This window comes from Schistocerca serialis, chromosome 6 (genome assembly GCF_023864345.2).
Source record: "Schistocerca serialis cubense isolate TAMUIC-IGC-003099 chromosome 6, iqSchSeri2.2, whole genome shotgun sequence".
Taxonomy (NCBI): Eukaryota; Metazoa; Arthropoda; class Insecta; order Orthoptera; family Acrididae; genus Schistocerca; species Schistocerca serialis.
Window position 1 is genome coordinate 465,102,955 of NC_064643.1, and position 27,467 is coordinate 465,130,421.

At 40.2% G+C, this 27,467-nt stretch overlaps 1 protein-coding gene across 2 annotated transcripts in view; it reads right to left on the bottom strand.

The window, feature by feature from the left end:
- The window catches only part of LOC126483843 (multiple C2 and transmembrane domain-containing protein), a 1,023,771-nt gene that overhangs the window by 41,449 nt on the left and 954,855 nt on the right, over positions 1–27,467 (bottom strand). For both annotated transcript variants that reach the window (XM_050107055.1, XM_050107056.1), the window contains 4 exons: positions 26,774–26,919; positions 20,544–20,673; positions 4,829–4,918; positions 2,946–3,052 (listed from right to left, as the gene is read on the bottom strand). In XM_050107055.1, the coding sequence (XP_049963012.1) occupies positions 2,946–3,052; positions 4,829–4,918; positions 20,544–20,673; positions 26,774–26,919 (473 nt within the window). The remainder of the gene's footprint in view (positions 1–2,945; positions 3,053–4,828; positions 4,919–20,543; positions 20,674–26,773; positions 26,920–27,467) is intronic.

The following is a 27,467-nucleotide window of genomic DNA, read 5'->3' on the forward strand; positions in this document are numbered from 1 at the left end:
GCTATGAGAGTTCTTTGTTTTACAGGAGGGGGCAGACAATTTGGATAAGATTAGAAAATATAATCACTAGAGAACAACAATGACTCTAACAGGAAGCTGATCGATGGAGTTGCGCAAATGAGAAACTCCATTTGGAGTTACATACTGACACTTCAGTTTCAATGGACCATTTTGTGAATCTTTATGGAGGCAGGTGATGCAGTAGGTAAGACAATAGGTTAGTGTTTAGATGGAGGAGGGTTTAAATCACTTCTCTGCTATTATGATGTCAGTTTTTCATATTTTACTTAAAATACTTCCTGTTAATGCCTGTACAATTTCTTAAAGAGAATATTACAGCTTCATTTATTCTATGCTTTTTGTGACTAAGCTGGCGCACATCTTTGCGAGAATAAACTCTGTATCACTCTTCACACTTTATCAACTGGACAAGTGAAGTTGCCACTACCACTGTCAGCTCCTGCGGTAATTGATAAAGGATGTTTCATGTGTGATGTAAATGCTGTGATCAGTGTTGCATGGGAACCAATACCGAGTAGGCGGGTTCTGATCACCATGTATGTTCTGGTCCATTTAATAAACTATGGCATGTAGGATATTGGTTTTAGCCAAACTAGACAAGTTAGGAGTGGCCTCGGAAAGAATTCTGCAAAAATCATTGCACCATTTAGTGCTTTAGACTGATGTGTCAGTAACATCTAGTCATACAACTGTGCAGTCCGCCCCCGGTAGCTGAGTGGTCAGTGCAACGGACTGTCAATCCTAAGGGCCCGGGTTCAATTCCCGGCTGGGTCGGAGATTTTCTCCGCTCAGGGACTGGGTGTTGTGTTGTCCTGATCATCATCATTTCATCCCCATCAACGTGCAAGTCGCCGAAGTGGTGTCAAATCGAAAGGCTTGCACCAGGCGAGCGGTCTACCCAACGGGAGGCCCTCGTCACATGCCATTTCTTTTCTTATACAACTGTGCAAAAACTCAAACCAAAAACTGACAAAGTAACAGTAGTGCAATGACTGGCCAATTTAGATGCTTTTGCTTGAGATCAATACTGCATCTGGCTATTACGGTTTGTGCATGATGCAGTGGCTGATTCTGAAAAATGCTCCTCTTTTTTGCTGAAGCATCTCTGCATTCATTAGGGTATGTGAACTCACAGAATAATTGAGGTTGGAGTTTTGAAAATCCTTATCAGTCTCACTAAGGGACTACACTATATGAGAACGGAGTGTGTGTACTATTAGTGGAACACAAATTACTGAACTCCACTTTTCCACATAACCATAAACTCTGATAGATATTTTAACAATATACAATAGCTTTTTTTCAAGGAACTAACAAAATATTCATGGTTATATTATACAGGTTAATGCAAGAGAATACTTCATATTATAAAAATTATAGTGGTGTGTGCTTTGCAGTTAAAACAAGCTTACAACTATGCAAAAGTGTTGCCATGACAAATATTTTATTATCTACATGACTGAAGGCAGTAACAAGTTGTCATGTAATTCCAGTGTCATTATTTCTCTTATTTCATTACTAGCTTAGTACCTGGCATTGCCCAGGTATTTACTTATTCTAATATTCTATCAGTCCATATCCCCCCCCCCCCCCTCCCCCAATCTGTGTCCATCTCCTCCTTCTTCCTTTCTGTCTCTCCATCAACTTCTCCCTCACCCCAATAGGAAGTTGGTGTTGCTTACCACCACAGTATTTTTTTACAGATAGTAAGTTACATATGTAGCAAGTATGGTTGAGGTTTAGGAGAAGCATTTTAACCCATAGCTTCAACCTTGTACACTCGTGTTACATATATTGAACATATATTTCACATAATTCACACATATTTCACATATATTTTTGGCAAATTTTGCCCTGCAGTTTTGTTTTCATACAGCTCAATGTTTATGACATTATATCTCCTGAATCATGTGTCATACAATGATATAATTTTACAGGTACATTCTGTACTACATAAGAAAATGGTTTGCAAAGTATGTAATGAATAGAGTTAATAGTAGTGAACTAATAAATTAAAACATCATGCCTGATGTGACAGTTTTACTGCAAGAACAACAAAAATGTAGTTAGTGGTAAACTTTTCTTACTTTCACCATTTTGTGAGGAGGTGTCAGTAAGAAAAAGTTTCAGAAAGGGTTGAAATTATGTGCAAAGTTTGTTGTAAGTGATTAAGTGTCCTCATTCTCAAATAATGGATGAATAAAATTTGGGTTTTTGTCTGTCATGGGATATACTTATTTTTCACCCCCCACACCTACTCCTTTGATTGATAGTTGATTCTTATCTCCATAGAACTTCTTTCCAGACAGTAAATTTGGTTCAGATTGATCCAATGGTTTTGGAGAAAGGGTGGGACACGCATACATACATACATACATACATATCAAAATAATCAGCAACCAGTTGCATAAAAGAAATTTAATTTCTTAGCCATTTTCAGGCACTTAGTGCCCTTCTTCAGAAGGTTATACTTATTGCTTTATTTGTGAGTGTTAACAGTAAGTTGCATATAGCAAAATTCCATGGTCATAAGGTTCATAGTGCCTGTACAGAAATGATAACTATTTTTGTACAGTCACTATGAGCCACCTGACCATGGCATTTTTCTGTATGCACCTTACTGTTGACACTCACATGTAATGCAATGAGTGTAACCTTCTGAAGAAGGGCGCTGAGTGCCCAAAACCAGTTAAGAAATTAAATTTCTTTTATGCAACTGGTTGCTGATTATTTTGATATGTACAACTACAGTTGCTGAGGATGGATAAAACACTGTATGTGCCCACATAAGTTTTTGGAATATGTATGAATTGCAGAATATTTATTACCTTAAATTCTTCATTTAGAAAATACATTACTAGTGATTTTGATAATGATAGAACAACAAAAACTTATTTATATAAAGTAAAACAATAAATACTTACTTTTTAATGCTCTCCCCTAATGATGCAATGTACCCTATAGCATTCTGAACACTTTGTGTCACTTCCTGAATGGCCTGCAGCCTTTCCTTCAGGCTCTTCTTCTCCTCCTAGATTTTATTAGTTTGATATTAGTGCATGAACTATAAAAGAATATGAGGTGGTATCTAAAAGTTCCCAAAACTTGAATTTTGTGTGAAAACACATTACACCGAAATGCCTCATCCAACTTGACTCATTGTGACAAGTGTCAGACAGGTGAGTGATTTGGTTAGATGTTCATGAGCATACTTCAATTGCTGTGTTTTTATGATCTTGTAGTTTTGTGATGGATGACCTGAAAGAGTAGTGTGTCCATGTGATGTTTTGTTTTAAACTAGGGAAGACTGCTGCACAAATGGGCCCAATTTTGAAGCAGGATTTTAGAGACAACATCTCATACAAGAGTTTCAAAAATGATTGATAATTATGACCATTCTGGTTGGTCATCAACTGTCATCACAGCAGAAAATGTTCATACATTGAGGGATATGATTCTGTAAGATATTAGACAGAGCATCCATCAACTCTGCAACACCTTGAGAATATGTAGTTTAAAAATAAGATGAAAACTGCCACCTGCTATGCTCACCAGGAGTAGCTCTGCATGATGTCTTCCTCTTTCCCAACATACAAAGATATTTGAAGCAGGTAAAGATTTGATACAGTGGAAGAGATTCATAGAGAGTAAAAAAATACCCTAACAAGGAAGACTTCCAAGACACACTTCAAAAGAACAAGTGACAAAAACATTGGGATCAATGCATTTACTTCCGAAGGGACTACTTCGGAGGTGATACTACAGAATAAGACCTACGTAAGAAACAATAATTTCAATTGATGTATTTCAGAAGCATTTGGACATCACCTCATACAGACACACACAGAAATATCCCTTACTTAGGTAAGAAACATTCTTCTTCAGAATTACTGTAATTAACTAGCACTGTTAGGAATCTTAATCAACAGAAAAAATAACTTGGCATTTTTTGCTGTATTTTTCAGTGAGTTTATTCCACTAAGTGAGATTACAACTTACTCTTTGCAGTCCAAATAATTTTCCACTCAAAAAATTCATTGTATGTAAAAGCAGGTGGATATCAGAGCACACTAATCTGATGAACAAGGTGAATATTTCAACAACTCATATTTCAAATCCACATTTCTATGTACTACATTGAAATATTAAGGCAACAGACTGACGATTAGCACTGGTACGCTTAAAGTCATCTACATTATTTAAAACTTTCTCTGAAGGTACTGGGGCAAGATCACATCAAATTCTTTTCCATGTGTTGGTGATGACTCTGATCTACAGTTTTTATGGACTATAATACTTCCCCTCACTGAAACACTACCAGGTGAGGGTACCATTGGCATATCACACTCAGCATACTTTCTTCATTCGAATTATATTTTACACATTTAATATGAACTTAGAATGTCGGTTACTACAAGGCCAGAAACTGCCTCAAATTTTTCGGAGTTGGATGTTACACTTTTCAAGGGGTAGCAAAATGGCATTCAAAAACCTCTAATTTCACTGAATCCACTGTAAACAGTGTTGAATGTTTGTGACGGGCACATACTGTAATAAGTAATATTAATATAACTGTGGATTTGACTGTTTCTAATCTACTCTGCACATCAAAATATTTTTCATCCCATATCTTTTATCATAAAGATCAGAATTCTGTATGTATTATATGGGATCTGAACGTATATCCTCCTATCAAGGATACAAGGTATTAAAATATTACATTTATGTTATTCATTCACTTTTTTGACATATGTATGTCAGAGCTCAGTAAGTTTAATTACTGTTCATTTATATGTGTAATATATACCTTATCTTTGTCATCTTCTTCATCATCATCATCCCCAAGTGGCTCTTCATCTTCATCATGTACTGTCCAGCTGCCAGTCAGTGACATGACCTAAAACGTTAAGATTACTTAAAATTTCTGTGCTACTGGAAAAGCATCAGGAAATAAAAAAAAGAAAAGTTGTATAATTTTCTTGGAAGCAAATTCCTAGGAGAAGAAATTGTTTTATAAGTCTCTGCTTACTGCTATATGAATTGTTAATGATACATAATCTGTACAAAATGAACTTACAAAGTGGATTATGACCACTACTGAAGCAGTCTTGATATTTCAGATAAATTGGAATAGCAGTGCAGAAAATTCTGTTAAGCATTTTAGGTATTGGTAAGTATGATGCTACTATGGATGAGATTTGTATCAATCATCACACTCCTGAGTCAAAACAAAAGCCAATGAGATTCCAGTAAAAAGAATGAAGACCGTTTCAGTGTCTGCATTGGTTACATGCATTTTTCCTGATATTAGACTAGCTGGACCCATCTAGTACCCTACACACATTTTTCTCCATTATTATTAGATCAACAGAAACTGACTGAAAAATTATAAAGATTAGTACGCAAGAATGTGTTCTTCTATTAGGACACTGCTCCAGTTCACAGAGCAAAGGTCACACTGATAAAACTCCATCATGTATTATCTGAATCATTTCATCATTCTCTTTACTCTCCTGATTTAACCTCAAATCATTTCATCTGATTTCACAATTTAATTTTCTTTGTGGGACACTATTTGTCTCATTATAATTCCTCATCAACAAGTCTTGCAAACTGAGGTCAACAAACTTTGAGTAAATGTCATCTTGACAGACAAATTGAGGATAAAAATCCATGTCTGGAAATGTCATCTAATAATGCTACAGGGCACTGAAGATAAGGGGACAACGCCTGTCACTAGCCCAGTTCTTCAGCAGCAAATGAGAGTTTTGCTGTATCGAGGCTTAACACTTGCAGTGTCAGTAACCAACATCACATGAGTGCTTTGAAGATGCCTAATGCACAGAGGACAATTTTCTGGAAGACAGATGGCCATGCTTTGACTAGTTGTGGGCCAAGTGCCACTAGAGGCCATGGGCCACGTAGACCTATTCTCTTCTGCAAGACACATAATCAAAAACAGGCCCAGCAGATACCTAGCACTGAGTGGTATTTAAGGCAGTGGTTGGGCCAGACTAGAGCACTTCACTCCAAATGAGTTTTCCCAGGCCAGGCACCAATTCTGCAAGGATCTCTTAATCAGGATTCTCACTCAAGAACCACCTCCACAACATCGCTGCCATTCACATCCAACATCACAATTCTTGGGGTTGCCAACTGTAAACTTGCAGTGTTCGTGGCCTCATTGCAATGGAAGATAAGGACTTTGTCATTGTGGTAGATTCGTGGACTTGAAAATTTATTCCTATTTAACTTTAAAATGGCTACAAGCCGGAATTTTATAATTTTGCTCCCTACAGGACTGCACTTTGTCCATTCAGTTTGTACTTTAACACTGAGCATCCTACAGGACATTGACTTTTATAAAGTGTGTGTTTAATGAACTTTATACCTCAGTAATCTAATTGACCTTCAGCCACCAGAAGTGTCATTGTTGTATTTCAAGAAGTGACTTATTTTACATTTTGTTTCAATCCACATCAGAGTAGATGTACTATTAATCTTTGACAAATAAACTTGTTTATTCAAGGCTACCTAAGTATTATATTTTATTTTTATTTTTTTATTTTTTGCACTGTCTGTGAACGTATCAGTTGGAGATAAAGTTTTGTGTTTACATCAGGCTCATGCATGTGCTCTAATCAAGGGATTTGGTGCTTACACGTGCTTTCCACTTGACAATATGTTCATTATAATGTTGATTAAAGCATGACAGAACTAGTGGATTCCTCTGCCCAAGTGTTGATACTGCTCCAACAGAAGCAGCACATCCAAAAACTCCTGATAGAACATCTGACACCCATCTCCACGTCACCTCTGGAAATCTTCTCAAGCCTCTCTAAGATCAGCTCCACGGTCAAAGATTTGTGACTGGCATCACCATCCATTCAAAAGGAAGGTCAAACCATGGGCAAATTATGTTGCATACATGGAGCAGCATTTCCTGGCATCTCAGGTGATGACCAGCAGAACACTCTCTTTTTTGGCATATGAAGGCCCACAAATTAATCATGTATTTCAACTAAATCCAGAAGCAGAGCCTAGTGGACTTCTGTGTGACAAGTTGCACACAGCACTCCATGGAGTTGCCAATCAATAAGTTGAAGACCACTTTGTCTCTCAACTGCACATGGCAGGATCCCATCAAAAGTTTTTTAGTTGTCATAAAATCTAAGGACAATAATACAGACCATGAATTGCCCACCTTCAGGGTTTATCTCATGACTACTATTTTCAATGCAGTAAACTTGAGTGCAATCAATTGTATGCTGCTTCCTTGATTAGAGACATAATTTTAGAGTGTGCCCCAGATGACAGTCTTAGAAGTGTTGTTGATAATTCTTCCGGGTTATATGGCCGTGCACCATGGAATTCTTCTATTCCTAACATTTCGTCCAATACTACATTGGACATCCTCAGAGGTATGGTGACTGATGAGTCGGGCATTGGAGAGCGGCCTAAGTATCGAGGAAAGTGGGTGTGGTCTAGCTTGCACATAGAAGCAGAGAGAAAACTAGTCAAAGATAAAATGTAACTATCGATAATAGTCCGTCACAGATAAAAATCACTTATAGATTCTGTAACGCCACTGTCCATATCTTGCTTAATTTCAAGGCCTCTTCTTTTCTATTACAATTATCTTCATGTTTATAAATTTCAATAGCCTCCCTATACAGTCGTGGATAATAGTTCGTGGTAGCACTTAAAACTGTAGTTTCAGAAAACTTAACTACATGGTCACCTGACTGAAGTGCATGTTCTGCAACGGCCAATTTATCTATTTTTCCCAGTCGGCAAAGACTTTTATGCTCCTTTACCCTCATATTCACACTTCTTTTCATAGTACCAATATAGACCTTGCCACAAGTACATGGAATTTTATACACACCACAAGATGATAATGGTGGCCTTCTATCTTTAACAGAACGAAGTACTTGTCCTATTTTTCTGGTAGGTTTGAATACCGGTTTCACTTTATGTTTCAGCAAAATTTTGCCGATTCAATCTGTAACCTTGCTAATGAAAGGTGAAGGCGTTCTTCCATTGCTGTGTACCATCCTTGTCCTTTGGCCTGCTGTAATTAGGTCTTAAAACTCTATTAATTTCTTTGTTTGAGTACCCATTCTTTTCGAAGGCCTGTTTCAAATGATTCAGTTCCATATCCAGATGTTCCGGCGTACAAATCTGTTTATCCCTGTCCACTAAACTTTTGATTACACCTCTTTATTGTTGTGGGTGATGATTGGAGTTCTTAGGTAAGTATCTATCAGTATGTGTGCTCTTCCGAAAAACTTTATGTTTTAGACTGCCATCGGTCTGTCTCATGACTAACACATCGAGAAACGACATAACCTGGTCTTTTTACACTTCAATGGTAAATTGAATTTTAGGGTTTATGCTATTAAGATAATCAAAAAATTCATCTAAGGCTTTTTTACCGTGTGTCCAAACCACGAATGTGTCATCTACATAACGATACCAACAACATGAAGATAATTTTAATAGAAAAGAAGAGGCCTTGAAATTAAGCGAGATACGGACAGTGGCGTTACAGAATCTATAAGTGATTTTTATCTGTGACGGACTATTATCGATAGTTACATATTATCTTTGACTAGTTTTCTCTCTGCTACTATGTGCAAGCTAGACCACACCCACTTTCCTCGGTATTTAGGCTGCTCTCTGACGCCTGACTCGTCAGTCGGCAGGACTCAGCAGGACCAGCCATACCTCTAAGGATGTCCAATGTAGTATTGGATGAAACATTAGGAATAGAAGAATTCCATGGACCATGGCCATATAACCCGGAAAAATTATCAACAACAGTACCATCCAGTCGTGAAAGCCTTCATTGTATAGTCTTAGAAGTGATCTCTTGAAACCTAAAGACCCATCTCAAGAAATTTCCCACCATCAGGGCATTCAAACACTGCCTTCAGTGCTCATAAATCTTTGCAGCTCAAACAAAGCATTGTTCTCAAACCTAGTTATGGACTTCTGCCAGATCGGACTTACAAAGTACAGGCATAGACAAGAAACCCTGGCGCTGTCTCCAACAGCTTCCTGCCTGCAGGTAATGTTTTATCAATTATCAGTGACACCAAGGCCATTACCAGGGTACAATGTGCACTTCTTGTGGGAAATCTGGACCTAGGGGCAAAGTATGTCAATCAGCTCTGAAGGTGTCAGTGGACTACTCCAGCATGACCCCTTGGACATGGAGCAGACAATACGGATGAACTGTACCCAGACACATCATGTATTCCATCAGGTACCCATACTTTATAGAAAGTCCCTCATTAACTGTCAAAATCAATAAAGTACCAATCTCCTTGCAGATAGATACGAGGTCTGCTGTGACTGTTACCAATTGAGAATTATATTACAGTGTCATCTATCCTCCCCTCCAGCCCTTTGATACCCCAATGTGAAGTTATAGCAACAACATTATAAAAATTAATGGACAATTCATTGCCCAAGAACAGTATTCGTCACACAACAACATGGTGATGATTTTAGTGGTGGATGCCCCGAGAGCTGTCAGTTTCTTAGGCAGGACCTTTTTAATGCACTTGGATTAGAAATTCATGACTCAACCCCTCAATCAACTCCTTAGGTACAAACTTGTACCTCAAAGAATTTTTTTTCACAATTCATCTCCATATTTTCACAACACTCTTTGGGTGTTACATACTTTGAAGCTCTTGGGGCCCTTTTTCCATCGACAGTGCCAAAGTTTCTTAAGGCTGAAAACCTTCTGTTTTGCACTCTGGGATAAGTTTCAGGGGGAATTACAGTGTGTACAAGATGACGACACCCTCATTCCAGTCCTGAACTGCCAGTGGGCCATGCCCAATGTCATTGTTGAAAAATCAAATGGCACCTTATACTTTTGTGGAGATTTCAAGATAACCATCGATGCCCAGTCTATTGCTGATATGTACCTGATACCTTAGGTAGAGGACATCATGGTCCCTCTGGAGGGCAGAAAATTGCTAGCAAAAATTGACCTGAGGGATGCACACTTCCAATTGCCATTGGCTGAAGAAGTCTGACATAGCCTAGTCACCAGCATTCTCTTCGGATTGTTCCAGAACAACAGACTTCCCTTTGGTACAGCCAGCACCCCTGCCATATTTCAGCAATATCGTGAGCATTTCACTAGTGATGTAATGGGGTCAGCAAATTATTTAGATGACAACTAGGATGCTCTGTTCACAGTCGTCCAAAAAGACACTGTAAAATGCAAAAATGGCAAGTGCTGTTTCTTTGTTAGTCAAGCTGAAATACTCACACACATTTTCAGTTTATCCTGAGACCCCCCCCCCCCCTCCTACCCCATGCCTCAGTACATAGAGGCAGTACAAAAACTTCCAGTTCCTAGCAATGCTAGCTAGTTAAAAATCAGCATTGGGACAATTGAATTACTACTGAAAGTTTATTCCCCATGCTTCGGCCATTGCTGAACCACTACACCAACAACTGAAGAAAAGCAACCACTGGCAATGGACTCAGGTGTCAGGTGTGTAAAAGCTTTCAGAGACTTAAAAATTGGTCCTTCCTCACCCCTCAGGCCTAACGGCATATGACTCTGACACACTGTCAGCAGATGTGTCAGATTATGGAGTGGGGACAGTTCTGCACCATGTGACTGGTGGGGTGGAATACTCAATCACTTTTGATTTCAAAACCTTCACCACTGCTCAGCAAAATTAGAGCCAGATTGAGAAAGAAGCCTTAGCCATCATTTTTGACCTCAAAAAATGCCATGATTACGTATATGGTAGGTATCATTCACTGACCACAAACCTTTGTCCTCTGTTCAAGCCTTCAGCGAACATACCCACAAAAACTGCATGCTGCCTTTAGTGGTGGCCCCTGTGCCTGTCAAACCATAATTAAGATACTCACTTCACTCTATAACACAACATGCAAATGCAGGTCTCTTTTCCCGCAGACCTTGGTTCAGGGTCCAGTGTTCAACAAGGATCGCAAAGTGTGCTTTCACCTGAATATCACTGCAGAACAAGGTGTGGCCAATCTCCACTGGATGCAAAACCTGTTGCATGGCACACTACAAAGGACCCAACCCTTAGCAAGATCTTCGACCTGGTATGCCACGGTTGGCACGAGACTGCAAACAGATCTGTGAACTGGAGGTTGAGGCCTACTGGCACCATTGGAACAAGCTCTCAACACTGAAAGACATGTTGCTGCTGCAAGTGGTCATCCCTGCACTTCTCCAGCAGCACATTTTTGTCACTTTTGCATATCAGGCAATGGGGCATGGTGCTCACTAGTCGTCTGGTCTGCCACCATGTCTATTGGTGTGGTATGGGTACTGCTATTACTCAAATGGTATTACCTTGCACCACCTTCCAAAGCTAGCAGGCCACCCCTCCGCATAGTTTTCTTCCTTGATCAGACTCTTCCAGTCTATGGTCCAGGCTTCATTTGAATTTTTTTGGGGCCGTTCTTAGGCAACACTTGGCTCATTGAGGTAGAAAAGGGCAGTGGGTTCCAATATGTTTCTCATATGTCTGTCACATAAACTAGCCAAACTATTCAAACCTTATCTTTCATTTTTTTCACTGAAGGGCTTCCTGACACTATCGTCACAGACAATGGTCTCCGATTTGCATCTGTGGAATTATCCACTTTCTGCAACAAAAATGACGTCGTCCTAGTTCACAGAGCACAGTTATCGCCTGCCTCAGAAGGCCTAGCAGAACATTTTGTCTGCACTTTGAAAACCCAAATGTTTAACTTCCTGTGGATGAGGCTCTCACTCTTTTTCTGGCAACGTACAGATCAGCTCCACAGTATGGCTTGTCTCTGCCAACAAACTTCATGGCCAATCTAATTGATCCCAGCTTTTATATTTCACCCCCATAGTTCACAGCCCTCCTACTCAGCTATCTAGCTGCCACCATTTTTCATTTTTCACTTGAAGACCAAGTGTGGCCACTTGTCTATATTAATGGATGCCAACACTGGTTTCCTGTAGTATTTTTCAAATTAGGGCTGAGATGAGAGTTCAGGATGGCACACAGTGCCATAAACATGTCAACCAATTATAATATCACTGTGGACCTTCTCCTGACACCAAGAAATTAACAATACCTTTTGTTCCAGAGACACAGCCATCACTGTCTCCATCCTGGATACCACCAGGTCATCTCAGCTACTGCTGATGGTTGGCTCACTGGAGGGCCTTCAACATCTCCACTCACCACATTAGGACCAAAACCAACAGATGTGGACATCACCCCCGAACTGCCTTGGCCTCCAGAATGGAACTTGTCTCCTCCAGAGACATCAAGACAAGCTTCATCGTCTCCTCCCCTCCTGGGGGAGGGGGGGGGGGGGTTGGACGCTGTACTGAGGCCTAATGCCTGCAATGTCAGCAGCTAACCTTGCATGAGTGCTTTGCAGATGCCTAACACACAAGGACAATTTTGCAGAAAAGATGGCCATACTCTGACCATCCACCAGGAGGCGACCCAATCGCCGCTACAGGTCATGGGCCACACAGACCTGTTCTCTTCCATAAGACACATGATCAAAAATAGGCCTGGATGTATCCTGGTTCTGAGTGGTGTGATATTACATATTAATATCACCCCGCGGGTGTCAAAGTTGGCAATAGAATTGCAAGTTTGCGTTAGATGCCAACAGTCACTGGGCAGGATTCAGAGGAACCAAAGGAACATGCCTGCTGTGTAACGCTTCCAGTAGTTCTGTACTGTGAACACCATCTGCCACCATGATACAGGACCACCGGCAGCAGCCATATGACCCACTCACACTTGGAGCCTCTTCCCTACATGACGTAACAAAGACACTGCCTAGTCATGCCTCCAATACCATCGTTCATTTTTTAGTTCAGAGAGCCAGTTCTTGTTGCTACTGTATTGGTTGAACTTATTTACTGCACATCCATTTGTAAAGAGTCTTCATACACTTGAAGTAAACCGAGCGGGGTGGCGCAGTGGTTAGACACTGGACTCGCATTCGGGAGGACGACGGTTCAATCCCGCGTCCGGCCATCCTGATTTAGGTTTTCCGTGATTTCCCTAAATCACTCCAGGCAAATGCCGGGATGGTTCCTCTGAAAGGGCACGGCCGACTTCCTTCCCAATCCTTCCCTAATCCGATGAGACCGATGACCACACTGTCTGGTCTCCTTCCCCAAACCAACCAACCAACTTGAAGAAAGCTACCACTTAAACAAAGCTTCTGTTTACTGTATTTGCTTGTTTGCTGATCATTTCTGCTCCTGCCCAGCTTTCCCTATGATGGCAGTTGCTACACCACCCTGTAGCCCACCTTTCTTTATCCTCTTGTACAAAGAAGTACACAACATATCTGGTGAAGAATGGTAAGTGCTGCATGTGGCAGTCTTGTCACTTCATCCTGTTCTGTTGTCTTTTTTATTGGTTTTTGCTGTTATTGATTGTCTTCTTCACTACCAGTATTTGCCTTGCTTGTGCTCCTTATGCTCTAGGTTCTGAGGCTGCTCCTATTGCATCCCACTTTGGCTCTCTCTGTGTTTATTTGTCTTGTTGTTTTGTGTGTTGCTTTGTTAATATGGCTACTCAGCCACCATAGCTTACTGCACTGCCTGCAGTTCATCTAACTCAGTTTATTCAGTTTCAGAGTCAAAAAATCGTGAAACTGATTGAAGTGATGAATTGCTTCATAGTGGTGCAAATGGCTTAACACAAGACACCAGAACCAAAGGCAGTTCCACTGCGTGCATACGTGCCTCCATTTCATGAGTTTGACAAGGCAAAGGAAGTCTGGACAGAGTGCCTTGCACATTGCAGCACATCACACACAAGGTAGTGATAAACATTCTTATTTCTTGGCCATGGCAGGATTGACTGTTTACAGAGTATGCCTCAAAGTTTTTGCCTCATCCCACCCTGAACTAGTACCATATGAGGACTTATTATAGCCACTTGCACAGTATTATGAGGACAGGGTACAAGAGGGAGCTGCCCATGTTCTGTATGTTGCATAAGCAACGAAGTCAGAAATACCGTCAGTAGGTGACTGAATTACAAGGCCTTACTAGATGGTGTAGATTCCAATGTGACTGTGGCAAATATTACAAAGATGCAATGATTTGTGACACCATCATACATAATGTAGAGAACTCTCAAATTCGGGAACAGATTCTTAAATACCCAGACCCTTCCTTGCAGCAGTTTCTGCAAATTCTATACTATCAGAATTCCTGTGAAAGTGCAGTGCTCAGTTTTGAGGTAGTGTCTGTTAGTTTTGTAGACAGCAGCGACAAACAGGCCTCACACCTTTCTTGCAAACAGCAGACTGACCGGCCACAGCAGCAGTACTCAAATAAACACCTGTCGCATCTGGCACAAGCTGTGAAGACATACCCTGCTAATCTTTCCCCTCACGTGGTTACAGAAGCATTAGGCAACCTCACAAACAGTGCATAGTGTGTTTTCAAACCCTCACAGTGTCATCAGTGCAAAACAGCAATGACATAGCTATTCAGGAAAGGCTTACAACTCACCTGCAGTGCTGTATGATGACAACGAAGTTTTTGTGTCTCTTACTATTGCCAGACAATCAATTTGTTTGCAGCTTGACACTGGAGCTTCAGTGAATTTGCTTAACTGTAGCTTTTATGAATTGTTTGGCTAACTTAAGTTGTGCACATCACACCATACACTGGTGGCATATAAGGGCCAAATACATTCCTGTCTTAGGCACTTGTATGTTTCCTTCAACTTTCCAAAATTTAGTGATGACAGTGACATTTACAGTGCTTTCCTCCTGAGACAGTGCTAATATTTTTGGTCTAGATGCTTTCGATTTGTTTGGGTTGAGCACTCAGGGCAATGTACTTTCTGTTTCTTCCTTTGATCCTTGGAACAGTGTTGCTAAGTTATGAGCAGAATTTCAGGATTACTTTTCTGGGGGTTTAGGCAAAGCTAATAATTTTGTTGCACATGTCACAATGAAGGACAACACACAACCATGTTTTGTTAGAACTCATCCTGCAACTCAGGCTCTTCAAGAATAGGTGACCTAGGAACTTACTGCTTTGAAGACCGTGGGATCATAGGGGCCCTTACTGACAGTGAGTGGCCCTCTTGTTCTACTAAAGAAGCCATCCAGCAGACTCCAGTTGGGTGCTAATTTTAAGAAAACTGTGGCTCTTCAGTCAGTCACTGACAGGTATCCCTTGCCATATCCAGAAGACCTGACAGATAAATTGGAGGTCGGTTGTTACTTTTCCAAAACTGATTTGCGTGACACTGACTTGCAAATCCCACTGGATGAGCAGTTGCAACAAGTCTTTGTCATTAACACTCACCTGAGTCTCTTCACTCAGCATATTTGAGCACTTCCTGGAGCAGCTGGCTGCAAAAGTTCCTGTTTGCTCAAATTATTTAGATGACATTGTCATCTTAGGTCATACTCCTGAAGAACACATTAGCAATCTTTGCACTCTGTGTCAAATCTTGTCTGCAACTAGTCTCAAATGTAACAGGGACAAATGCATGTTTTTCAGAGAGAATTTGAGTCTTGGGATACATCATTAATATCCAGGATGTTCACCCATTGCTATAACATTTTCTTGCTATCCATGATCTTCTGCCCCCATGCTATGTGCAGGAATTGCAGTTTGTGTTAGGGAAGCTCAGATATTACAGCAAATTTATTCCTAACACCACTCAAACCATGGCATCCTTGCATCGCTTGTGCATGAAAAATCTTCCTTTAGTTTGGTCACAAGAGTGTCATACTGCTTTCCAGAAGCTGAAAGATGCTTTGCTCACTGATCACTGCCTTGTTCATTTTGATCCAGCCAAACCTGTAGTCTTGGCTGTGGATGCTTCCCCTTATGACATCGGTGCAGTTTTGTTGCATAAATATGGTACTGTTGGCTGGTTGATTCCCTTTGCTTTGAAGTTGTCTAACAAAGCTCAATGTAATTATTCACATACTGAAAAGTGGGCTCTTGCCATTGTCTATGGTGTTACTAAGTTTCACCAGTACCTTTTTGACAGAAAATTTTTCTTGGTGACTGGCCATAAACCTCTACAATCTTTGTTAAGCATTAACTGGTCAACCTCAACTCAGACAGCACAGAATCTGCAATAGCGGGCTCTTCATTTGAAATATTACCACTGTGAAATTGTATGTAGGCTCACTTCTCAGAATGCCAATGCAGATTCTTTTTCTTGCCTCCCTGTTGGCCCAGATTCAACATTTGATGGTCTTATGCTTCTTATTACTACACTGATGCATAAGACACAGATACTTTGCGTAGCTTTCCACTTAACCACCAAAAAATTGCCTGGGCCACAGCCACAGATCCTGATTTGTAGATTCTGTTGCACGGTGTCTCCACTGGTTGGTAGCTATGTGGTTCACCAACATTTTGGCCACTGGCATGCCCTTGCCATTCACCAAGGTAACATTTTGCTTTGAAATGACAATGACTAGTCACATGTTGTGGTTCCCCAGGCTCTCCAGCCTAATGTACATTGTTTGCTGCACCAAGGCATCATTCGCACTAAGTGGTTAGCGTGACGTTGCACTTAGTACAGTCTGGATGCACAAATTGAACTGTGATTTCTCAATGCCAAGCCTGTGCTGATCATCAGTCAGCCCCACCTCAGCATTTCCTTGAATGGGCCAAACCTCAAGCACCTTGGCAATGGCTGCACTTGGATTTGATTGGTCCTTACTGGAATACACATCAGATCATCATTGATGCTTTCAGCAAATTTCCCTTAACTATGGCTGATTCCACAATCCAGGCTATTTGTCAGTCTTCTGCCTTGAGGGACTGCTTGAAGTGACTGTGACTGACAATGGACCTCAATTTCTTGCCATTAAGTTTGAATAGTTTTTCAGTTCCTCCGATATCAAACCCATCAAGAGTACACCATTCCATCCACAATCCGACAGTGAAGCTGAATGCACCATACAAACATTTAAGCAACAGATGGACAAACTTCATGCCTCCTACACATGGGATCAAGCTCTGTTGCTATTCTTGCCTTCCTATCCCTCCCAGCCACATGATGGACCTGCACCAGTTGAGTTGTTACATGGACACAACCCAGTGGACAGTGCCCACTCCACCCACACAGACAAGGTATCAGACTAACAATTTGGTCTTTTACAGATTGTGTGGCAAATGGAAGCACTGGGAGGACGGCACCATTGTATATTTTCTTTGACATTCTATGTTTCTACTGCAGGGATCAAGAGCATTGCTGAAACACCACTTGAATCAAATTTGTCCATGTGAACTACATGATCCTGCCACAGGCTTTATGCTTTCAGACTCCATGTCTTCCTGGATCCAACAGCCCTCACTGCATCTGGCTCTTGCAGTTCCTGTGCCATCAGCACCAGTCCCAGAGCCAATGGAACTCGACACCCTTTCATGGTCATCGCCATTTCAACAGCCATTGTCATCTAGGGTTGGGCCCCTCTTCGTGGCAATCTGTTCAAAGTGGCACCTTTGGTCCCTCTGCAGTCATTGAGAAGGCACCATCTTCATTTTCTGCTTTACCTCTGGATGTGGATGTGTGCCCTTCACCTGGGTGCAGATGGGACTTTGGCACCAGCCTCAGTTTTGGCTCCTGTCTCCTCATTACCATCTGAATCCCAACCACCACCATAATTGTTCACTCATCTACACTACACAATAATGGTGAGGAGGTTTGGGAGGGGGAACAAGAAGTGGTATCATATATTGATACCGCCCCACAGGCCTGTTGTGCGGGATCTAACAGACCCAGCGGGGCACACCTGTTGAGCTGTGCCTCCAGTGGCTCAATACCATGAGTATCCTCTGCCACTGTGATATAGGAGCCCCAGGAGCAGCCACATGACCCATTTACACTTGGAGCCTCTTCTCTACATGACGCATCAAAGACGCTGCCCAATCACGGCTCCTACACCATTGTTTGTGTTTTAGTTCAGAGAGCATAATCCTTGTTGTTACTTACTGCATGTTCATTTGTAAAGAGTCTACGTACGTGAAGAAAGCTACCAGTTAAGCAAAGTTTGATTGTTCAATAATCATTTCTGCTCCTCTCTAGCTTTCCCTACAATGACAGTTATCCCACTACTCTGTAGTCCACCTCCCTTTACCATTGTGTATGAGTCCTACACAGCAAGTGCAGTTCACTTTGAGTGATTTTTCCTTGACCAGGCACCGATTCTGCAAGGGTTTCTATCAGTCAGGATACTCACTTCAGAGCTGCCTCCATGACTTTACTGCCATTCCCTTCTGACTTAGCAACCCCCGGAGCTGCCAACTATGGACTTAAAAGTGTTCGTGACCTCTCTGAAGAAGATGGGGTCATAGTTGACTTGTAGACTTATAAATTTATTCCTTTTTTAGTTTCAAACAGCTACAAGCTGGCCTTAGAAAATTTTGATTAAACTATCAAGCAACCTTATTAACAGAGATGGTGGATTTTGTTTAAATGCTGCTTTGAATCTGGCTCTGTCTCTCATCAAAAACCAGAGGGACAGAATTAGTGCTACCTCACCTGTTGATTAATAGTAACTATCGATATTTCTGATGTTGGTTATCTTTGTGTTAACACTTGTTCTGTGTGTGATGTCTTCCTTGTTTCTACTCTGTGAACCGAGGTGTTAAATTTGCTAGCACATTTCTTCTTCCTTGCATTTGTGCCTTGAGAATGGCAGGGTGTGCTCCTGTCGAAATATCAGCAGTGTTCGACGACATCACCCGGCAGCAAACCTGTAAGTTATTTGATTAAACTTCTTCATTCAGTTTATAATTTAACACTGAGCAGCCTATGGGACTTTTTTTTTAAAGTGTGTGTTTAATGAACATGAGACAGTGATAATCTAACCAGCCTTCAGATGCCCAAAATATTACGTTCAAAAAGAGACTCATTTTATGTTTGGTTTCAGTCTATGTCAGAGTAGATGTGTTGTTAGTCTTTGATAAACAAACTTGTTCAAACATTGGTACTTGGATAGTTTTTGTGCCACCATTGCCAGAAGGTCGTACACTGATGGACTGCAAGTAGTGTTGTTGCAACATGCATGGATGCATTCAGTACTGTCTAATGACCCGCATGTTGTCAGGTCCACTGTGAGGTGGTCTGCATGCAGTTTATTAGTTACTAACTCACACTTGCTGCCAAAGACGATGCCTAGCAGCAGGCATTGGCACCTATAAATTAGAAGCTCCTGGACATGGATTCCAATTCACAATTTGTTCAAGACACTTCCTACAACACTTTGAAGTTTATTGTTGTCACTCTGTTACACCCTGTTTTACTGACAACAGTAATAAGTAAAATTATGTTGGGCAGAAAATTTTATAGCACTGTAATTCTTAATTTTCATCTCCTCTGCATGAAATGTCTGAGATTCACCGAAACATTGCTTTCACTTGTCACTTTGTTGCCTCTGACATACCTAGTATTTTCTGATGATTTGTTAATTAGGACTACTATAGAAACTCAAGAAACTAACAGTCCTTGCTTCCAGTGTAATCAGAATAACTGGCACTCATGGCAAACTTTGACTTTGCTCAACACCTTCCTCCCCATTTCTGCTGACCATTCCTCATTTCTTTGTTTAATTATCACCTGAGCCCTCCTTCCATCCATACTTGTCACTACACTATATTCCCACAGAATGAAAAACACGGTAAAATTCATTTTTAAAAATCATCATAAACGACATACAGTCTCTATAAGGTTAAAACAGAACATTCCTTTTCTGGTGCATAGCAACTGTCTTTTGTTTGCCATACAACAATATTCCTACCTAGTACAGGTACAAAAATTACAGGTGTAGTGAAAAATAATCTCTCTTTTTTTTAACATGATACATCAACAAGAAAGTGTTAGTCTTATTTCTCATATCTGAAAAGCTCCTCAAATCCTGCCCCTTCTCCTCCCCCCCAACCTCCCTCCCCCCCCCCCCCCCCCCAAAAAAAAAAGTAGGGTGGAAAAAAGAAAAATATCTGCTGGCTGCACTCCTGCTATAGGGAATGGCTGAATTATATTTGTTTTGACAAGCAAAAATAAAAGTTATACAAAAATGTAACCAGTTTCCTATGTATGGATGAATAATAAAAAAAATACCTTCTGTGCTTTCAATGCTCCAAATCACTCAATCATTCCTGATGATTTCCTTTCATGGATCTCAGACACTTTTCCAATTTACTGGCCTGCTATTCTTCCCCAATTTCACCTTGGACTTTCCTTCTCCTTCTCCTTCCCTCACCTCCTTCTAACCCCCACCCCACTTCCATTTTTCTTTTACCAGTCATCACTTCTTTTTTACCTATCACAGATCAGTGCTCCCAAAGAAACAGTACCCATGGTGCATGCCCACACAACCACAGACTGGTTTCGCTACTGATCCTCAGACACAAAATTTGAGACCTCAGATTTGTTTATAGTGTTACATTAAGTCTTAAAAATTAAGAAAAGTAATTTATGAAAACATCACAAAAAAGATATACTCACTATATATGACTTGAAGAAGATCAGCAGCAGTGCTACTGGAATCATATATGGCTCAAAATAGTAACACAGAAATATGAAAATCACAAATGATATAATACTTCTTGGTGTCGATTCCCACTCAAAACAGCTCCTGAAAGAGGAAAAAATGCTAGGTATATCAACCATCATATATGATTTTTGTTGAGAAGTAGTTAATCTTATGCATGGATAACAATAGATTGGTGGTTTTTTTCTATGGTAAATCCCTTGAGATCTCAGCATTTAAGAAATTAGCTGGGTATCAAAATGTGTTTGTGGAATGTGCATGAAAAGTTAACATTCAAATTTGGACATCCTCATATCAGCTGAATACTTTTTCATAAAATGCAGAAAACATTATTGTTATGAACTGCTAGTTGACTGAAATGTCATTTTCTTATGGCAGTCAAACTAATGTAACATAACAAAATTACACAGAGTGCACCTAAATCACATCATAATGAAACTGATTGCTGTAAACAGTATACACTCATATGTAAGAAAGAAAGAGCATGCAAATCATCTTAACTACAGGCTGAAGTATTATGAGATGACTGTGCATATCCAGTCATAGTAGGCATAAATGACTCTATGACACATTTATCATCTGTTCACAAATGTGGGTGAGTGGTCATTTTTACACGATTATTGGTTCACTTTGAGGTGAATATTAAGATATAATGATATAAGGTTGGTCGTGATCAAAAACAATATTCAGAAGGTTATCACATTAATTTCTAATTGAGACAAAATGAAACTGAAAAGTTAGATACACTTTTCATGTAGTAACTATAACATAAACATTAAAGTACACTAAGAAAACATTTAGGTAATTTGTTTAGAAATATTTTTAAGGAAGAATTTTGGGAAAGAAAGGCAATTAAATGACACAGCAGAAATCTCAGAGGATCCAGTGAAGGCAAAAAAGTCAGATTTATCAAGACAGTTTACAAGCTCTGGATAAGACTGCAAAAGGAACAGTAATTTATTCAGAGAGGCTGATGCAATTCACACATTTGAGAACAACTGCAATAAGAGGGAAGACAATTAAAGCATAAATAGTACTTGTCTATTGCTGCATCTAAAGTATAAACCTGCAGCAGAAACCTCATTCTGGTGAGTTTTGAAGTTTTTTATCCATTTACAGCAGTGGTCTATAAAACCAGCAAAGAATAAGGCTATGCCCAAATTGGTAAACATTACCTGGGAGCAACAGTTCATAAACCATTATACTTAAAAGCAAGGAAGTATTAGTTGCCCTTTTTTTATTTTTTTATTTTTTATTTATTTATTTATTTATTTATTTTTGCACTTGTCCACACCATTCTATAGAATTATTTATTTTGAATATAATAAAAAGAAACATTCCACATGGGAAAAATATACATAAGAAACAAAGATGCTGTGACCTACCAAACGAGAAAGCGCTGGTAGATACACACAATAAAAAACACACAAACACACACACAAATTTCAAGCTTTCGCAACCCAAGGTTGCTTCATCAGGAAAAAGGGAAGGAGAGGGAAAGACGAAAGGATGTGGGTTTTAATGGAGAAGGTAAGGAGTCATTCCAATGCCAGGAGCAGAAAGACTTACCTTAAGGGGAAAAAAGGACAGATATACACTCTCGCACACACACACATATCCATCTGTACATATACAGAGACAGACAGACATATGTAAAGGCCTTTCTTGTTTGGTAAGTCACAGCATCTTTGTGAATTTTAATTTGAACACACAGCATCTTTGTTTTTTATATGAATTATTTATTTTAATTGTTAAAGAAAGGTTGTACTATAATCCTCCATTTCACTGAATTGTACAGTATTGTATTCTCTAATTAATGAGTGTTATTCATTAATCCATCTTGAGATAATTTCTATTGTATAGTTGTAGTTAGATCGTATTCAATTTCAAGTTAGGAGCCCCAAATGAAATAGTTGTGGGAGTTCAAATTCTTAGTCAGTCCATCAGAGAATGTTCGAATAGCTCATTTTGTAGATCATTATCCTCTGAGAGTGAAAGCTTGTGTTTTGGTCTTGGTTCAGAGTAGAGTAGCAAAGTATTAATACTTCATGTAGATAAAAGTCAGTAAAAACAATCTGATTAAGTTTTATTTCAGAAAGGTTTGTATAAGACATTTTCTGACCTACTATTTCTTATGGGAGCACCAGGCTAAGAGCATTATGATGGAACATGTCTTGATATGGCGAAAGAACAATCTTTGGTAAACTGAAGCCATGAGTAGCATTTTGAGGGTCTAATTTAGTAGTGTAATGATAGAATATTACCTGCAAAGGTAAAAGATTTTGGTATGGCTGCTGGTCTGTCATACTGCTGGGTAGGTAAACACCATTAAGTTTCATTTTAAAAATTACACTATTCCTGAATAAAATGCTACTGACTTAAACTGCAATCCGTTATTCTATATACATTTTTATGAACTTAATTCTCTTTAGTTTTAATTTTATTTGTGGAACTTATTATTGCCATTTGGTTCAACAATATCTTGAAGAGCAGAAAAGAGGTTTAAACAGAACGTACTTATAAGGATAACTTTCAACAAGAACATTCCTTATTTAACAAGATTGGGTTGCAGGTTGTAAGGAAAGGTGTGAATTTAGAAATTATAATTTATAAATGTCCTCGAAATTCAAGAAAAAAGTTGTCAACTGAAATTCCCTAGTACATCTACATCTACATCTACATTTATACTCCGCAAGCCACCCAAAGGTGTTTGGCGGAGGGCATTTTACGTGCCACTGTCATTACCTCCCTTTCCTGTTCCAGTCGCGTATGGTTCGCGGGAAGAACGACTGTAGCCTCCGTGCGCGCTCTAATCTATCTAATTTTACATTCGTGATCTCCTCGGGAGGTATAAGTAGGGGGAAGCAATATATTCGATACCTCATCCAGAAACGCACCCTCTCGAAACCTGGCGAGCAATCTACACCGTGATGCAGAGCGCCACTCTTGCAGAGTCTGCCACTTGAGTTTATTAAACATCTCCGTAACACTATCACGGTTACCAAATAACCCTGTGACAAAACGCGCTGCTCTTCTTTGGATCTTCTCTATCTCCTCCGTCAAACCGATCTGGTACCGATCCCACACTGATGAGCAATACTCAAGTATAGGTCGAACGAGAGTTTTGTAAGCCACCTCCTTTGTTGATGGACTACATTTTCTAAGCACTCTCCCAATGAATCTCAACCTGGTACCCGCCTTACCAACAATTAATTTTATATGATCATTCCACTTCAAATCGTTCCGCACGCATACTCCCAGATATTTTTCAGAAGTAACTGCTACCAGTGTTTGTTCCACTATCATATAATCATACAATAAAGGATCCTTCTTTCTATGTATTCGCAATACATTACATTTGTCTATGTTAAGGGACAGTTGCCACTCCCTGCACCAAGTGCCTATTCGCTGCAGATCTTCCTGCATTTCGCTACAATTTTCTAATGCTGCAACTTCTCTATATACTACAGCATCATCCGCGAAAAGCCGCATGGAACTTCCGACACTATCTACTAGGTCATTTATATATATTGTGAAAAGCAATGGTCCCATAACACTCCCCTGTGGCACGCCAGAGGTTACTTTAACGTCTGTAGACGTCTCTCCATTGATAACAACATGCTGTGTTCTGTTTGCTAAAAACTCTTCAATCCAGCCGCACAGCTGGTCTGATATTCCGTAGGCTCTTACTTTGTTTATCAGGCGACAGTGTGGAACTGTATCGAACGCCTTCCGGAAGTCATGAAAAATAGCATCTACCTGGGAGCCTGTATCTAATATTTTCTGGATCTCATGAACAAATAAAGCGAGTTGGGTCTCAGACGATCGCTGTTTCCGGAATCCATGTTGATTCCTACATAGTAGATTCTGGGTTTCCAGAAACGACATGATACTCGAGCAAAAAACATGTTCTAAAATTCTACAACAGATCGACGTCAGAGATATAGGTCTATAGTTTTGTGCAACTGCTCGACAACCCTTCTTGAAGACTGGGACTACCTGTGCTCTTTTCCAATCATTTGGAACCCTCCGTTCCTCTAGAGACTTGCGGTACACGGCTGTTAGAAGGGGGGCAAGTTCTTTCGCGTACTCTGTGTAGAATCGAATTGGTATCCCGTCAGGTCCAGTGGACTTTCCTCTATTGAGTGATTCCAGTTGCTTTTCTATTCCTTGGACACTTATTTCGATGTCAGCCATTTTTTCATTTGTGCGAGGATTTAGAGAAGGAATTGCAGTGCGGTATTCCTCTGTGAAACAGCTTTGGAAAAAGGTGTTTAGTATTTCAGCTTTACGCGTGTCATCCTCTGTTTCAATGCCATCATCATCCCGGAGTGTCTGGATATGCTGTTTCGAGCCACTTACTGATTTAACATAAGACCAGAACTTCCTAGGATTTTCTGTCAAGTTGGTACATAGAATTTTACTTTCGAATTCACTGAACGCTTCACACATAGCCCTCCTTACGCTAACTTTGACATTGTTTAGCTTCTGTTTGTCTGAGAGGTTTTGGCTGCGTTTAAACTTGGAGTGAAGCTCTCTTTGCTTTCGCAGTAGTTTCCTAACTTTGTTGTTGTACCACGGTGGGTTTTTCCCATCCCTCACAGTTTTACTCGGCACGTACCTGTCTAAAACGCATTTTATGATTGCCTTGAACTTTTTCCATAAACACTCAACATTGTCAGTGTCGGAACAGAAATTTTCATTTTGATCTGTTAGGTAGTCTGAAATCTGCCTTCTATTACTCTTGCTAAACAGATAAACCTTCCTCCCTTTTTTTATATTCCTATTAACTTCCATATTCAGGGATGCTGCAACGGCCTTATGATCACTGATTCCCTGTTCTGCACTTAAAGAGTCGAAAAGTTCGGGTCTGTTTGTTATCAGTAGGTCCAAGATGTTATCTCCACGAGTCGGTTCTCTGTTTAATTGCTCGAGGTAATTTTCGGATAGTGCACTCAGTATAATGTCACTCGATGCTCTGTCCCTACCACCCGTCCTAAACATCTGAGTGTCCCAGTCTCTATCTGATAAATTGAAATCTCCACCTAAGACTATAACATGCTGAGAAAATTTATGTGAAATGTATTCCAAATTTTCTCTCAGTTGTTCTGCCACTAATGCTGCTGAGTCGGGAGGTCGGTAAAAGGAGCCAATTATTAACCTAGCTCGGTTGTTGAGTGTAGTCTCCACCCATAATAATTCACAGGAACTATCCACTTCTACTTCACTACAGGATAAACTACTACTAACAGCGACGAACACTCCACCACCGGTTGCATGCAATCTATCCTCTCTAAACATCGTCTGTACCTTTGTAAAAATTTCGGCAGAATTTATCTCTGGCTTAAGCCAGCTTTCTGTACCTATAACGATTTCAGCTTCGGTGCTTTCTATCAGCGCTTGAAGTTCTGGTACTTTACCAATGCAGCTTCGACAGTTGACAATTACAATTCCGATTGCTGCTTGGTCCCCGCATGTCCTGACTTTGCCCCGCACCCGTTGAGGCTGTTGCCCTTTCTGTACTTGCCCAAGGCCATCTAACCTAAAAAACCGCCCAGCCCACGCCACACAACCCCTGCTACCCGTGTAGCCGCTTGTTGCGTGTAGTGGACTCCTGACCTATCCAGCGGAACCCGGAATCTGCAGCCCACACAGTCGCAGAACCGTCTCAGCCTCTGATTCAGACCCTCCACTCGGCTCTGTACCAAAGGTCCGCAGTCAGTCCTGTCGACGATGCTGCAGATGGTGAGCTCTGCTTTCATCCCGCTAGCGAGACTGGCAGTCTTCACCAAATCAGATAGCCGCCGGAAGCCAGAGAGGATTTCCTCCAATCCATAGCGACACACATCATTGGTGCCGACATGAGCGACCACCTGCAGATGGGTGCACCCTGTACCCTTCATGGCATCCGGAAGGACCCTTTCCACATCTGGAATGACTCCCCCTGGTATGCACACGGAGTAACCACTAAACATTAAAAATTATACTGTTTTTGAGGTAGAGGAGTAATTGTGAAAATAGCTTGCTTTAATATCACAATATGTGCCTTTGTGAGGAGTGAGACTCAAGGATATTTGGTCTCAGATTTACTCTTCATGTGTTTGCTTGTATACAAAAATAAACACATGACTATGACTACTGGAACATCGTACTTGCAAATACAAATAATACAATAAATACTCACTGAACATATTTTGTTATGTCTATGATGTTCATAATGATTGCCTTTAGCCTCATTACATTCCTGACAAAGACTTGGCGTTTGAATTTTACTTCTCCTTGCATATATTTTTCTTCTTTTGGATTTAATGTTCTCACACTTGCACGAATCTGTAATATGATAAAAATGGTTGAACACCACATTAAAGCTATAAGGAATAATAGATAAGATAAGAAATAAAGAGGGTCTTCATGGAATTAGCAAGGGAAGGAACATATGAAAAATAACTGAGCAGAAGAAGGGGGAGGATTATAGGTCTTGTGTTACAACATTAGGGAATAACTCCCATTGTACTAGAGGGAGCCATCTAGGAATTTTCTTGACACTGGGAAAATATAAAGGACGTTGTACACAGATAGTGATCTATGTCAATTTTGAGAAATCAAAACTGCAATAGAAAAATCATACATACATGCTACATTTTATAGCGTGATATTCCAAAATTAATAGTTCACAAACAGATACAAAAAGAGCAAACTAGAATGGGATAAATATGATTAAGAAAGACAGATTAATAATCATGATGTTTCCAAAGTCAATCAAAGTTAGTCTTCCCTGAAATTTCAGTCAACATTTCATTTTGAGAAAGTGGGAGAGTAATAGGATATAAACTGGAACTGAATCATTTTGTGCACATCTCACCCTGTAAAAGAAGTAA